The 15321-nt window shown below is 32.2% G+C and overlaps 3 protein-coding genes across 4 annotated transcripts; all 3 read left to right on the forward strand.

Annotated features, from left to right (window-relative positions):
- Window positions 1-4786: 4786 nt before the first annotated feature.
- LOC146924504 (glutamyl-tRNA (Gln) amidotransferase subunit C) lies at window positions 4787-7426 on the forward strand. Of its 2 annotated transcripts, XM_085709519.1 has the most exons (5): window positions 4787-4898; window positions 4930-4954; window positions 5693-5839; window positions 5952-6028; window positions 6496-7426. In XM_085709519.1, the coding sequence occupies exons 3-5, from the start codon at window positions 5754-5756 to the stop codon at window positions 7287-7289; spliced, it is 957 nt and encodes a 318-aa protein (XP_085565645.1). In that variant the 5' UTR covers window positions 4787-4898; window positions 4930-4954; window positions 5693-5753; the 3' UTR covers window positions 7290-7426. The 2 variants fall into 2 exon arrangements, with proteins under 2 accessions (XP_085565645.1, XP_085565646.1); XM_085709520.1 differs by lacking the exons at window positions 5693-5839; window positions 5952-6028.
- A 652-nt stretch (window positions 7427-8078) lies between these two features.
- Window positions 8079-9581, forward strand: LOC146924505 (uncharacterized). Its single transcript, XM_085709521.1, has 2 exons — window positions 8079-8585; window positions 8800-9581. The coding sequence occupies exons 1-2, from the start codon at window positions 8474-8476 to the stop codon at window positions 9450-9452; spliced, it is 765 nt and encodes a 254-aa protein (XP_085565647.1). The 5' UTR covers window positions 8079-8473; the 3' UTR covers window positions 9453-9581.
- A 3535-nt stretch (window positions 9582-13116) lies between these two features.
- Window positions 13117-13746, forward strand: LOC146924506 (putative F-box protein At3g22650). Its single transcript, XM_085711866.1, has one exon. The coding sequence runs from the start codon at window positions 13117-13119 to the stop codon at window positions 13744-13746; it is 630 nt and encodes a 209-aa protein (XP_085567992.1).
- The last annotated feature ends 1575 nt before the right edge of the window (window positions 13747-15321 follow it).

Consider the following 15321-nt stretch of genomic DNA (forward strand, 5'->3'; position numbering starts at 1 on the left):
TGCTCTTTTGCTGCTTTTCTTCAAGCCCAAGTTACCCTGTTGCAGCTTTACCGTTTTATCCTTCTAGTTGCTTAGTTTCTAAGTCAGATGTAAAGCTATAAATAGAGTAGCTCTCCACCATAAACAATTTACTTTACTTTGTTTATTTCAATTGCTATTTTAATAAAAGTCTTTATTTCCCTTTTACTTTCTTTGCAATTTACTTTACTGTTATTTTCTCTCTTCTTCCCCCATGTCTACGATGAACATGAGTGAGTAGACTTCTTTGTCTTGGGATCGTTGGATAAGTCTAATGACGTAATCCGGATCAAACCAAGTCTTAAACCCTAATTAATTGTTACCCTAATTCCTAATCTAAATTCACCGTTTTAACATGAATTAATTATTATCAAACTGTGGAAGCGAACGCGGAGGGTTTGATAATGGTTAATTCATCATCACAGATATCAATTCATAAAGCGAACGCGGAGCTTTGATATCCGAACAAGTGAATTTAGACAAGGTTTGCGAAACATGAGAATAGTCTAGCAAACCTTGGGACACATAAAGTTTCGATCTTCAAGGGTCCCAAAGGCAATCACCCATGAGAATAGGTGTGGTTGTTGGAGGGATACACTCACTGACTTCGAGAGGAGCTGTGATATGCTAAAGAGAGACTTGTCCTTAGTAATTAGGATTAACGTTTAATTATAAGTTTAAGGCTTGCTTGTGAAAAGATTCGTTATTATGATGAACCAATGATCCCAAGGCTTTTTAATATTATTGTTATTTACCTTCAAAAACTGCACTCTCCAACTTCTTATTTCTTTCTCTTCTAATCAATTTCTAAAAGCTAATTGGATTGACCAACTCCCTAGCGGAACGATAACTCTACTTACTACTATTACTTCGATAGGCCGTGCACTTGCGGTTTGGCCCTATCACAAAACAATCACGAACATCAACAACAATAATCATTTAGCATCTTATAATCATCATAACAGCTTCTTAATCAAACTCATAATCGACTTCATAATCATAGTCATAAACAACTTCATGATCGACTCGACTCTTGACTTGACAATGCGACTCAACTCGACTATGCAACTCTTATCATCTTAAATCATCTTGAGTCATCATGAAAATGCAAATGCATGTGGTACCAATCTAGGGCATAAGCCCTCGTCGCTTGTGAGCATAAATATACTCCTAGGGCATAAGCCCTCGTCGCTATTTGAGCAAAAGCTCCTAGGGTATAAGCCCTCGTCTCTGGTTGAGCATAAGCTCCATCGTCGTGGTTGAGCAAAAGCTCCAGGGCATGAGCCCTCATCTTTAAATGAGTATGCATGGACTCAACATCTTACGTCTTAGAAACTTCATGAACATCTATGACATCTTAACAACTTGACGACTTCATAACGACTCGACGACTTAACAACTTCATATCATCTTAACGTCTTAACATCTTAACATCTTAGCATCATGACAACATATGGATCACATAAATAATTCATGTCATATCATAATATAACAATATCAAATGATAATAAACAACATCTTAAAACATCATATTCATCAATCATAAACAACATCATATAACATCATATTTAAACATCAACAATAAGTCACTATGTATCTTTGTAAAAACATAATAAATTATTCACAACATATTTTCATGTCAAACCAAAGCTACTGGAAAGGTATCATAAATATCAACAACTTTCATGTTTACAACAAAGATCAATTCAAAACAGAAACATATGAACAAAACGCAAAAACATGAAACAGAGAATGTTGTCACCGTACAATTTTGCTATGATCTCACTGTAGTATTTTCATCATAACTCATAGACCAAACATCATTTTCACGTCAAACCAAATCCACTAGAAAGCTAACAAAATTATCTAAAACGTTCATGTTTTCACCTAAGACCAATTTTGTACCGATCAATACCAGTTTTCATTTTAAATTCGGAAAAGTTGTGCTGAAAGTCCATAAAAATTCACTGTGACCTACGTGCAGTAATTTGACCATAACTCAAGTTCTATATATCGTTTTGACGTGAGACTAACGGAATTAGAAAGCTAACATCCATACCTACAACTTTCGTGTTTAGACCTAAGACCAATTCGGCACCGATCAATTCCAGTTTTAATATCAAAATTCGGGCTGAATGTAGATTTTCTCCAAGTTTCACCTAATCTCATGGTTCTAACCTCAAAACTACTTCCAATAATCATCCTATGGATTATCTAAGGTCTGTACATAATTTCTACATCAATTCAACAAGTTTTCATCTTCTAATCATCAAATCTCTCTCAAAACTCTAATTCTCAAATTCTCACAAACTCTCCCCAACTTGTTAGATGTAATCTAATGATTTAACAACTTAATATTAATGCAAGATAGTCTCACCCTCACCTTAGATTAATTCCTGAATCATCAGCAGCGTTCTTCTTTCCTAAGGTATTCTCCTCTTCTCTTGACTTTTCTCTTCTCTTCTCTTCTTTCTTGTTCTCCTCTTTTCCAAAAAGCGGTTTCCGGTAAACTCTTTCTAACCTAAGCTTCTCTATTTATAATACTAAAATATTTTTCCCAAATCTATTTAGGCCCAACAACTTATTCTTCTTTCTATTCTAACCCCCAATTCCACTCACACTAATAATCCTCATATTCTAATAAATAATATTTCTCTACTAAATATATATCTCTCCCACTAAATATATAATAATACACCATATAACAAATAATAACATATTTCATCAAAATATATATGTATATAATATTTTAACACCAAATAACAAATATATCTCTTCATCAAATAACAAATATATTTCTACACAAAATAACCCCACAACTTAATATTTATTTTATTTTCGAATCTTATTTTATTAAACAATAAAATAAGTCACAACGTCTCATAAATTTCTCTAAAATCATATCAATCACATAAATCTTATAAATCACACTAATCATATAAATATATTCTAAAACTCATTTAAAATAATTAAATAAAAAGGAGGGCGTTACACAAGCTAACTCAAATAATGATCCAAGTCAAAGCAACTATAGGGCTGATACGTGACACCTTATCTAGTTGCATGAGATGACACTTAGGCTTGTTGCATGTGAGACAAATTGAATTTGCACATGCTTAAAGTGACAAGTAAGGTTAAAGATTGTTGCATATAATACACTTGTCTTTTTGCATGTAACTCTTTTAATTGTCCTTCACATATAAATAAATGTACATGTACTCTATCATCAATGTAGTTGTATAAATCAAGAGTTAGTGTGTTAAAAGACGTGTCTTTGTTTTCCTTTCATCTCGTTGTTAGAGAGTTGTTCAGTGAGTTGTGGGTGAAAATAGTGACTAAAATTATGAATAGAGGAGCCCTTGAGAAAGGTAGTGCCAAATTCAAAACCTTCAGTTTTTGTCCAAACTCCCACAAATAGACATTGTCATTGTGTTCAAAAAATTCGAAAATCTTGGAATACAAAATTTTGGAGTCAAATTCCACCACACGCGTCGTCACCAAGGGTGCATGTGACGCCCACGCGTCTCTCTTTGTCTTCACATGTCTTCCGAGGAAAAAGACCATCCACACCACCTATTCTACCCGGTATACACCACGGCATCCACTCATATCTTGACATGTATCATTATTATGATGTCACCACGCCACACCATCTAATGTCTTACCATCCACGTCATTTGTTTTAGCTAGCCACATTTTGCCACATATCAACAATTACCATATTATTCTTACACCAATTTTTTTTACCAAATTTACATTTAAACCTCTAATCTTTTATATATTTACTTTTTTGCCCCTCAACTTTCTAAATGTTGCATTTTGGGCCCTTAATTTTTTCAAATTACAAATTGCCCATATTATCGAATTTATACTCTTACCCCTGATCTAAAATTGTGATCGTTTTAAACAAAACAAAAAAAATGCTTATTTATTAGATAATTCTTACTATGCTTTGTGACTGAAACTAGTATGATCTTCCACATCATAAAAGAATTATTCTACTTATGAGAAGATAATTGCAGGAATGTGAATGTGCATGTCTAAAAAAATCCTATCTAAGAAAAATTTGGTATTTAAGTGTGTCCAATAGCGACTCACCTCTCTTTTATAAGAATGTGCCTGGTGTATTATTTACAATCTACCATAATCATTCTAGTTAAAGGTACTTATTCCGATTTTTCACCCTTTTAAAAATGCCTCCAAGAAGACATAATAAGCAAACTCTCGGAGAAAATCATATGTAAAATAATGAGAAGAAAAATCCAGTAGTCAGGTAAGGTATAGTTAGAACTTATTAGATACCACTGATTCCAGTATCTAATAAGTTTTTCTACTCACCCTTTCTTTTTTTTATTGTAATTTTCTATCTTTCTCTTAATTAAGTGACTTAATTAATTTAGGGATTAATTTGGATTAAACCACCAAATTGGTCTCTGTCTTTGTACCAAATTCTCAAATTGGTTGGTCCCTGACTCTATTAATAACTTAAAATGGTCCATGTCTTTGTCAAACATTTATCATATTGGTCCCTGACTCTATTAGTTGTTTTGTATTTTGAGTGTTAATGACTCAATGTCTTTTGAATATTATTTAGTGGTTAATGACATAATGCATTTTGGATCTTATTTAATACGTTAATGGCATAAAATGCAAAACAACTAATAGAGTCGGGGACAATGGAAAACGTTTGACAAAAATATTGATAAGTTATTAATAGAGTCATAAACGAATTTGAGAATTTTTATTTTTTATTTTTGAAACGGACTTCATTAGTGTTCCTGTCCCTCACTAACAAACTTCATTTTCGTTCACTATGTCCTAAACCTCCTCACCGCGCGGTCGTTCAACCCACCTCCTCGCCGCAGCCGCCATCTCCTTCCTCTGTTTAGTTTTTGCGCCCATGTCCTTTGTACTGTGTTCATCTTCATCATACAAGGTAATATGCGTTCATCTCTCATTTCCCCATTTTTACTCAACTTTGATTTTTCAAGTTTTTTTCATTGTTCAGAAAGTTTCATATCCATAAGGTGTTGTCATTTTATAACGTTTGTTACCTGTATGTTTTTTGTGTCCATATCCTTTGTACTGTGAATTTTTATTATTTTGCTTGTGAAATTAGGTTATGTTGTCTGGTGTTTCATTCAGTACAGCTTTTGAAATTGGGTTACAATAGAGCTTCCTAGATGTTATTTTTTTCAACCAAGTATTCAATCATGTAGTTCCAATAAGTGACAGACTTGTTCGACGTAGCACTTACCAAGTCCGGTTTTTAAAACACTGACTATAAGCTAGTGGTTTTATACCTCAGATAGATGGCACTAACTATTTTAATTTGATAATGAAACATTGTACCATTAGCGAGAGAGTGGGGGAAGCACCTATAGGCTTAGATGGTTTGGGCATGTAGAGAGAAGACCCATAGATGTAGTCGTAAGAAGAGTAGATCAGATGGAGGAGAGTCAGGTCAAAAGAGGTAGAGGAAGACCTAGGAAAACTATAAGAGAAACCATTAGAAAAGATTTAGAGGTCAATGAGTTGGATTCAAATATGGTTTATGATAGAACACTATGGCGTAATTTGATCCATGGTTGTTGTTATTGTTGTTGTAATGAAACATTGTACCATGGATTTCCTGGGATTTATTTTTAATTTGTTTGTATTGATTACTCTTCAGGGGTAGCTTAAGATTGACGGCTAAGAAAAATTGGTTAGCGTCAGATCATCTTGTTCTTCTAATGGGATGGAGATCATTCTCTTACAATAGTTTTTTTCCGTCTCTGATGAGGGTTCGAAAACCACATTGGCTACCACTCTCACAAAGGTTAAGACTGTTATCAATTCTGTCATGGATGCCTGTTTGTTGAAATGTTGGTTTTAGACTTTTAGATCATTTTCCATGACAATGAACTGCCTCATTTTTGTTTCTCTTTCAGGTCAAAAATATTTTATGATTCAGGTCCAGTTGTACTGCAAAATTGTTGTAATAGTGCTTCTCTGCTGAATTTTCAAGGTTACCTATTCACCCTTTAATTTGAATTTTTTTTAACTTGACTTGAACTGGTTGTGGTAGTGTACTTAATAAAACCACCCCTTTGTTGTATTCATTACTGAAGTCTGAATTTGTGAGAGAACTAAATTCCTTTCAAAACTCATTCAAATGCATCCACCTATTTCCTGTGTTAGGAGGATTTAGCAATGTATATCCTTTACTGGTTTCCATCGTAATTTAACATGATTTTCATTAGTGAGGATTTTGTAGAGAATCATGAACCAAATTCATGTCTTCTGCAAACATTGCAAATAAAACAAATAGGACCATTCATTTCCATTTCTCCATCGGATGATGTGATGTGATTTGCTGACACAGTTCAATAGGTCGTAATTTTTTTATCGTATTGATCTTGTGGTAACTTTTTACATACAATGGATGTGTTATCTAGCACACAAGGTCCTCTAGCTAATAGATTTGACTTGCAGCATGGAGATCGTATGCTCGTGGTGCGCGCAAGCCATATGATCTCTTTGGAAGTAGAAGACCAGGGGATGAAGACTTCAAGAAAACCTGGGCAAAGGAAATGGATGAAGATAACACTCTATGGACAGGAAGTGAGGATGAAAGTGATGAAGAAAAGGATTCAAAGAGTCGTCTTCATAAGGATATTAGGAAAGCAAGGCAGCAAGCGAAGGAACATGCTGACCTAGTTGATGCTGATGACAGTGATGAGTTAAGAAGTGTTTGGTCCGGCAGTGACGAGGAAAAGACACTGTGGACCGGGGATGAAATGGACACTGATGACGATGTTCCTACAGAACCTTACCCAAATGAAAAAAGCGATAAGTACATAGATAAGATTTTCGAGTTTGATGAAATGCCAAAATACAGAACCATCTCTGAACTTTTGAAAGCCGAACAAGAACCTGAGGAGTTGTCGCCAGGAAAGCAAGCCAGAAAGATTGCAGTTGAGAATGCATTGAAGAAATTAAAGAAAGGTCCAGATGGGAGGTATACAAATGCATGGGAAGTTATGAGTGATCTAGATATTCTAATTGGAGCATTTGAAAACGTTGTTTCGGGACCTGAGTATGAAGAACTTAGACAAGGAGGTCCAAAACAGCTAAATATTCAGTTTTTTAAGGACATTCAAGCGCGAATGAGAGATCCAAATTACAAATTCTCACCTGAGTTAAAACTGAAACCAAAGAGTAAATTTGTTTCTAGAAAGAAATTTCAAAAGACGGAGTCTAGAAGAAGGAAAGCACGGAAGAGGTAAAGTTATAGCCTGTTGTCTCAAAATCGAATTCAAAAGTTGAGCTTGTAATATTACTGCGCCTTTTAACTGTGTATGGAACTTAATGTATAAGAGTAATATATTGAAATTGATTGGTCTTTTATTATTTTACCCTGAAATGGTATTCACTTATGCCATACATACTGTTGTGGAAGTAAGCTCTAGAAACAGGAGTCCAGGACTTACCTTCAAATTGTAGTTCAAATTATGTTTGGTTAGTTTTTTTAGGGTTTAGATCAGACGATTTCTTTATTTTATGTAGATGTCAAAGTTGGACAGCTCAAACCTCTTACCATTAGAACTTGTTTGGTAGTCAAGATAAGATAATGATAGTATATAATAGTTCTATCATGTTTTAGTTTAGGGAAATGTTAACTAGTGCCCCTGGGGCACTAGTTAAGGAGACTAATTTAGAAATTTTGCATTGGAAATTGTTAAAAAGTGTTATGTTCAACTTTTTAAAAGTCAAAAGTTTGTTGTTTTCAAGTAAACATTTCTATTTTTTACTTTCTTAACTGGTGCCTGGGGGCACTAGTTAACACAACCCGTTGGTTTATAATTTAATGAGTCATGATATTAATCATATCACCTTATTAACTCTGTTGATTTTTTTTTTCTTTCATCAAATGCTGTAATAATTTTTTTCTGCTCAATAATGACTTAAGCATCCTTGAAGGGTTATATATATTCCCACCAAGATGTAAAATAGAAATGACTTTAGAAATTCAAGTATACTATATTCAAAGGTTGACTTGCAAACTTTGTTAACAGGGAGAATATGTTATTGTTTAAAGATAATATTGAGAAGAATAATACAAAACCCTCACCAAAGAACAGTTGGAAATTAAATCCTTAACTTTGCACAAACTTAATCAATATTACATGCATGTGGGGAAAGAACGTGACTAAACAATACCTAGCAAATAAGTAAGGTATTCTTTAGAAACATATTTTGTTACAGGGAAACCCAATTTGAGATTTTCCTTGACATAAATCAATCCTTACACGAAAAGGAAGAATTGAATTGGAAGAAAATACAACCCATCAATGTGTATATATATGTAACATAACCCCATATTTCATTTCATTCACCAACGAGAGCTTAGACAAATTAAGCTATCTTTGCTAGAAACATAAAAGCTAAAGAGAAACAAATTAAGCAGAAAATGTCTTTTGAACAAAAGACACGTGAAGCAGATCGTATCTATGATGAATTTGAACCACCCTCTGATTGGGATCATGAGGATACAAGTGACACACTTATTCTTATGCTTCCAGGTTAGTTCATTTCTTTCTTCCTCGTGTCTTTTTCATATAATATATATAGTTTATAAATATAAGTTAGATTAAAATTCATTACCTAGCTATAGTTTATAAATTCATTTTCTTTTGATAAAACTTAAAGGAGACAAATATATAAGTATACGAGGTCATATACAATGTATCAAATTTGATATTCAAATAACACAACTATGATCGATAATACATGCAGGATTTAAGAAGGATCAATTGAGGGTTCAAGTAACCTCAACCCGTGTGCTAAGGGTTAGTGGTGAAAGACAAATGAATGAGAAAAAATGGCGTCGATTTCGCAAAGAATTTTCAATACCACCTCATTCTGACACTAGCAGCATTGGTGCCAAATTTGAAGCGGGAATCCTATATGTTAAGCTTCCCAAACTCATCAACCAACAAAATATTGTTCCAACACCAACAAAATCAACAACACAACAAGAACCTCAAAAGCCTCAACAACCAGCAACAATTCCTCAGAAACCAAACACTGCTCCTCAAGTTTCTGACCAGAAAAAACAAGTAGTACATCAAGAACCAAACAAAGAAATTGAAGAAGTGTCTAAAAGGAAGGGAAAAGGTAAAGCTGAGGAATTAAAAGAAGATATTGATGATGTGAGTAACAAAGTTGCATCAAAAGTTGCTGAAAAAAAGTCATTGACTATGGAAATGGTTTCAAGACAGAGACAAGAATATGTGAATGCATTATGTGGTTTGGTGGATGAAGTTAAGAAGCAGAAGAAGCTGGTTAATTTGTTGGTGCTTGTGTTTTTGGTCTTGCTGTTTGGTCTCTATGTTAAGAATGTAATTAATTCATTTTTTTCAGGAGGACACAAAAACCAAGAGTTGTAATTGATTAATTACAACTCAATTGTGTTATCATGTCAATAAGTACGGTATTGATACAAGAATTATCTGCATGTGTAATAATTGTGTAAATTCATCAAGAGAATAAAAAATGTTTAAGGTTTCTAATTATTATCTGCATGTGTAATAACTGCTTAAACTATGATTTATAGCATGTTTGTTTTTACGGCAAATTGACAACATACGCGCGTTTAAAGTAGAAGCTACCAACCGTGGCTTCACAATTTTCACGTTTAAAGTGCATTGGAAAGTGGAAATGAGCCTCCAAAAACTAATCCAAACACACATTTAGTGATCGATCGATTTGATCTAAAAAAGTCATCGTGAGTGCAATATGCGTAATTCATATTTTCATCCATATTTTTAGATCTTAATTATTTTTTAGTTAATAATTAAATAATATTATAAAATGGATAAATTAAATAGTAAATGAAATAGTTTAAATAAATGATAAATTTGGAATTAAAAAATTCAGCCCAAAAGGAATATGCCTTTTTATATCGGAATATATAGCTATAGAAGATTATATAATATTACTTTCAGAAGAAAAAGACTGTAGAATATTATTTAGATGAGGATGAGAGTTGTTGTTACTCATGAGTTACCTATTAATTATGCCGTACATAAGAAATAGTATATGAATCGAAAAGATTAATGTTTTTGTCAATTTTCTATAATATCTCATGTTGCTAAGGATTTTTTTTTTTATTTTTACGAAATTGCTAATGTTATTTATGACACTATTTTTTTCGTAAGAAGCTATCGCACTTGCTAATGATATTTAGGACACTAATTTTTCATAATAAGCTATCGCACAATTTTCATTATTTTACAATTATTTTAATTTTTTATATTTGTTTATTATATTGGTGGTTTTTTTTAGGAATATCCTTATTTTTTAATTTTGTTACGTATGCATCAACTTAACCTAATTTTTTCTGCTCATTTGCTTTATTAGGTTTGCAATTATTTAACCTAACAAATTCCATCTAAAAAAATGCAATGCACACCAATTTCATTCCTATCTTCTTGCCTTCTTTTTTTTTGAACAAAATATTTTCTACCATATCAATGATCAAGTATGATCCTTCTATTTTATACTTTTTTTTTGGTCAAAAATTTTATACTTTTTATTTTATTTTTTTTAGTTTCATGCCTTTTTTTTTTGACATCTTTCCTTATTTATTAATTTTGTTACATCTGCAGCAACTTAACCTAACTTTCTCCCGCTCATTTGCTTTATTAGGTTTGCAATTATTTAACCTAACAAATTACATCTAGAAAAAAATACATTTCACACCAATTTCATTCCTATCCTCTTGCCTTTTTTTTTTTGAAGAAAATATTTTCTACCATATCAAGTTTTTTTTTGGGTGGTGGCTGGGGTTTGAACCCCGGACCTTGCATATATTATGCATTGTCCCAACCAACTGAGCTTTAGCTCACGAGGACATATCAATGATCAAGTATGATCATTCTATTTTATACTTTTTTTTTTTGTCAAAAATTTTATACTTTTTTTTGTGGATTTTTTTTTTAATTTTATGCCTTTTTTTTGACAACCTTATTTATTAATTTTGTTACGTCTGCAGCAGCATAACCTAATTTTTTCCCGCTCATTTGCTTTATTAGGTTTGCAATTATTTAACCTAACAAATTCTATCCAAAAAAATGCATTGCACACCAATTTCATTCCTATCCTCTTGCCTTTTTTTTTTGAAGAAAATATTTTCTACCATATCAATGATCAAGTATGATCCTTCTATTTTATACTTTTTTTTTTGGTCAAAAATTTTATACTTTTTTTTTGGATTTTTTTTTAGTTTCATGCCTTTTTTTTTTGACATCCTTCCTTATTTATTAATTTTGTTACGTCTGCAACAACTTAACCAAATTTTTTCCCGCTCATTTGCTTTATTAGGTTTGCAATTATTTAACCTAACAAATTTCATCTAAAAAAAATGCATTGCACACCAATTTCATTCCTATCCTCTTGCCTTTTTTTTTGAAGAAAATATTTTCTACCATATCAATGATCAAGTATGATCCTTCTATTTTATACTGTTTTTTTTTGGATTTTTTTAATTTCATGCCTTTTTTTTCGACATCCTTATTTATTAATTTTGTTACGTCTGCAGCAACTTAACCTAATTTTTTCCCAATCATTTGTTTTATTAGGTTTGCAATTATTTTACCTAACAAATTCCATCTAAAAAAATGCATCCTTATTTATTAATTTTGTTACGTCTGCAGCAACTTAACCTAATTTTTTCTCGCTCATTTGCTTTATTAGGTTTGCAATTATTTAACCTAACAAATTCCATCTAAAAATCCTCATTTATTAATTTTGTTACGTCTGCAACAATTTAACCTAATTTTTTCCCGCTCATTTGCTTTATTAGGTTTGCAATTATTTAACCTAACAAATTTCATCTAAAAAAATGCATCGCACCAATTTCGTTCTATCCTCTTGCCTTTTTTTTAAATTATATTAGGTCTGCAGCAACTTAACCTAATAATTTCCCTCTAAAACGTTGTATTAGGTTAGCAGCAATTTAACCTAACAAATTCCATCTAAAATGCAGCGCATCAATTTAACCTAACAAATTCCCTCTAAAATGCAGTAATCCATAATATTTCTGCTTGCTTTTCATTCCTATCATGATTTGTCATCGTTTGTATATCTATTGTTTCTGTAGACTTTTTTTTTTTTTTTTACAATAATTAATGTTAATATTCCTGAAGTCCAATAACTTTAAACCAAATATTCTCACACTTCTTTATTTTCATACGTCTTTAAAATTTTATTTTATGGCAAAGTATTATACCTTTTAACATATTATTTTATTTATGATGCAGACTATGAATATTATTTTCTACCAGTATAAGCCAAATATTGATAGCTTATTTAGGTGCGAAACTAAAGTCAATAGGTTAAAGGATTTTAACCATTAATATATTATGTTGTTTAATGAACTTTATTTATGAATTTAAATTATTTCACCTAATATATTTATGTTTGCCCGAACACAAAAATTTGCTTATAATAATTAACCCGGGCAACGCCGGGTATTTAGACTAGTTATATTATATTGGTGGTTGATCGATGTTATTTATGACATATGTATTGGAAGGTTTGTAGATATAGCATGACCATTTAGATTATTATACACCATTATTCAGAATTTTAAATTAAATTGCACATCCACGAAACTAAATTATCCATTTTTTAAATTTGTAACTATTTTATCTTGTAAGTTTTATAATATATAACTTGCTCTATTTTTTTTACAAGAATTTGTAATTTACTTGTTACAAGTTTAACATAATTAGAATTTTGTTTACAATTTATTGCTGTAATAGGTTTTTTTCACACCATTTGTGCAAAAAAAAAATGTTTTTTCACATCACTCTTAAGGCTCGAGTGTGTTTTGCTTCAACCCCTCTTAACTCATTCGCCGTTGGTTAAGTTCCTGAACGTTACAAGATGGAGAAATTGGTGGCCGTGACTAATGAAAAGGTTAGCGGTTATATTCGTGATGATATCGCCTTCTCAATTCTATCCAAACTGCCAATCAAATCTGTGAAATGATTTGAATGCGCATGCAAATCATGGTCTCTATTGTTTGAAAACCCTCGTTTTATGACCATGTTCTGCAACATTTTCTTATTTAGTAAGCATTCTTCTTATAATGATGGAACATCTCTCCTCTTGAATCATGTTCTGCCTTACCGTGCCGATCATCCATCTCAAAGTGTGTTGTATTCTATTTCTGGTGAGAGATTTGAGAATAAAGTCCAGTTGAATTGGCCAAAACCATTCAATGAAGATGGCTTTCATCTTGGTTTTTACATCTTTGGTTTTGTCAGTGTTAATGGTGTTCTATGTCTCTATAAAAGTAATGAAAAAGTTGTACTATGGAACCCTATTATTGAGGAATTCAAGGTCATACCTCGCAACCCATTTGGTTATGATCGTGTTAAAGATGACTATAAGGTGATTCAACAAATATCACTTTTTAGATTATCAACATTTGATGAAGGATGGGACAAAGTGCCAAAAGGTATATCTTACAATCCCTTTTGGGATATCTATAGTCTAAGAAGTAACTCATGGAGAATACTTGATATTGATATGCCTCATTGTTTTCCAAGTAATACGGGTGTCAAATTATACATGGATGGATTGTGTCATTGGTGGGGCGAGAATGAAATACATAATAAAGTATATTTGGTGTCATTTGACTTAGTAATGAGAGTTTCATTACAACACCAATAGTCTCAAACATTGATTATAGATTATATATAAGAAAATAGACGGTGTTAAATGGGTTCATTGCTTGGATCACAAACTATGAAAAGACACACTTTTCACATATCAATTTTAGGAAAAGTTGGTGTGAAAGAATCATGGATCAAACTCATGATTATTGGGTCATTATCCGTCGTAGAACATCATATCGGAGTGGGGAAAAATTATGACATATTCTTTAGAAAAGAAAATGATGAATTATAGAGAAAATGTGGCATATAAGAAGAAATGGAGAAATTGTAGACAATTTACGGTTATCTTATGTGCCAACCAACAATCAATCACCCTTTGCATGCTTCAATCACCCTTTGAACACTTTGGAAAATATAAATTGTAGAAATCACAAATATATTATCATGTGAATCTCTCTGCCCCGTCACCCTTTACATCCATCTTCACACGATGAAAATATTTAGTTTGTCACTTCTTTTCCTATTAGTCAATGTCACATATATGTTTGACTACGATTATATTATATTGGCCCTTCAGTGGTCCCCCCACATTGTGCCGGGTAGAACAATGTGTTATGAATAACATAGACGATAGATTCACGGGCTTTGGCCCGCGAACCCATACAAAATAAGAAAATTGTTCTTCTTTCAACAAAAAAACGTTTACTCCCATACAAACTGACCAAAATACCACCCATGTGAGTTAACTCATATTCAGAGAGCGAAGTATAACCTACATAACTCACGCTGGGTTATAACCTACATGAGTTAACTCACGCTGGGGTTATAACCTACATGAGTTAACTGATGCTAGGTTATAACTTACGTGAGTTAACTCACGTGAGATGTACCAATCTAGCGAACGTGACTTAAGTCACGTTGGATTTAACACCTGCGTGACTTAAGTTACATAGGGGGTATTTTGGTTAGTTTGTATGGAAGTGAGTGTTTTTTGTTGGGAGAAGATCAATTTTCACAAAATAAGTCCAACTTTTTGTAAGGAAGTCCCGTTATTTGACAGATATAAGGTTAGTTTATCTTTGTATACACCTTTCTTTCTATGGAAATGATATATGTTTCGAATAGTTACTCACGAATCCATCTCGATGACTAAATCAAATTGGTTGGCACAGTACCATTGCCATATTCCACTATGTTTTTTGGACGGTAAGAGATTTTAATTGGTTGATGAAAAATCGTGAACCATTGGGGACAAAATGTGTCGCTATATTTAGCAACACTATTTTTTTTATGCATTATTCATTTTTTTTTCACTACTAAATATTACTTTCCCTTGGTTCTTTATTATAGGAACTTTTAGCAAAAATAATCAGTAGTATAAAAAAGTTGTTACGGTAATAAATTTATCTTAAAGTGTGATAGTTTTACATATTTATTTCTATAATTATTAATATCATAAAAGAGAAAAAATATATCTATGTTTCTTTAATGACAAATTAAATACGGGTATGACCACAAGTCTTAACACAACTAATAAATGTACACATGAAAACAAAGAAAGGAAAATATTTTAGTAACGATCTGGCATATTAGTAATACTTATTTTTTTCACAATTTTTTACGTTATTTT

Source organism: Medicago sativa, chromosome 5 (assembly GCF_051527215.1).
Source record: "Medicago sativa cultivar Bolivia chromosome 5, Bolivia_mono, whole genome shotgun sequence".
NCBI lineage: Eukaryota > Viridiplantae > Streptophyta > Magnoliopsida > Fabales > Fabaceae > Medicago > Medicago sativa.

Coding starts and splice junctions, on each gene's coding strand:
- LOC146924506 (XM_085711866.1), top strand. CDS start 13,117: ATGTTCTGCAACATTTTCTTATTTAGTAAGCATTCTTCTTATAATGAT.
- LOC146924504 (XM_085709519.1), top strand. CDS start 5,754: ATGGGATGGAGATCATTCTCTTACAATAGTTTTTTTCCGTCTCTGATG. Junction 5,840..5,951: donor TGGCTACCACTCTCACAAAG/GTTAAGACTGTT, acceptor TTTCTCTTTCAG/GTCAAAAATATTTTATGATT. Junction 6,029..6,495: donor TTCTCTGCTGAATTTTCAAG/GTTACCTATTCA, acceptor TTTGACTTGCAG/CATGGAGATCGTATGCTCGT.
- LOC146924505 (XM_085709521.1), top strand. CDS start 8,474: ATGTCTTTTGAACAAAAGACACGTGAAGCAGATCGTATCTATGATGAA. Junction 8,586..8,799: donor ACTTATTCTTATGCTTCCAG/GTTAGTTCATTT, acceptor TAATACATGCAG/GATTTAAGAAGGATCAATTG.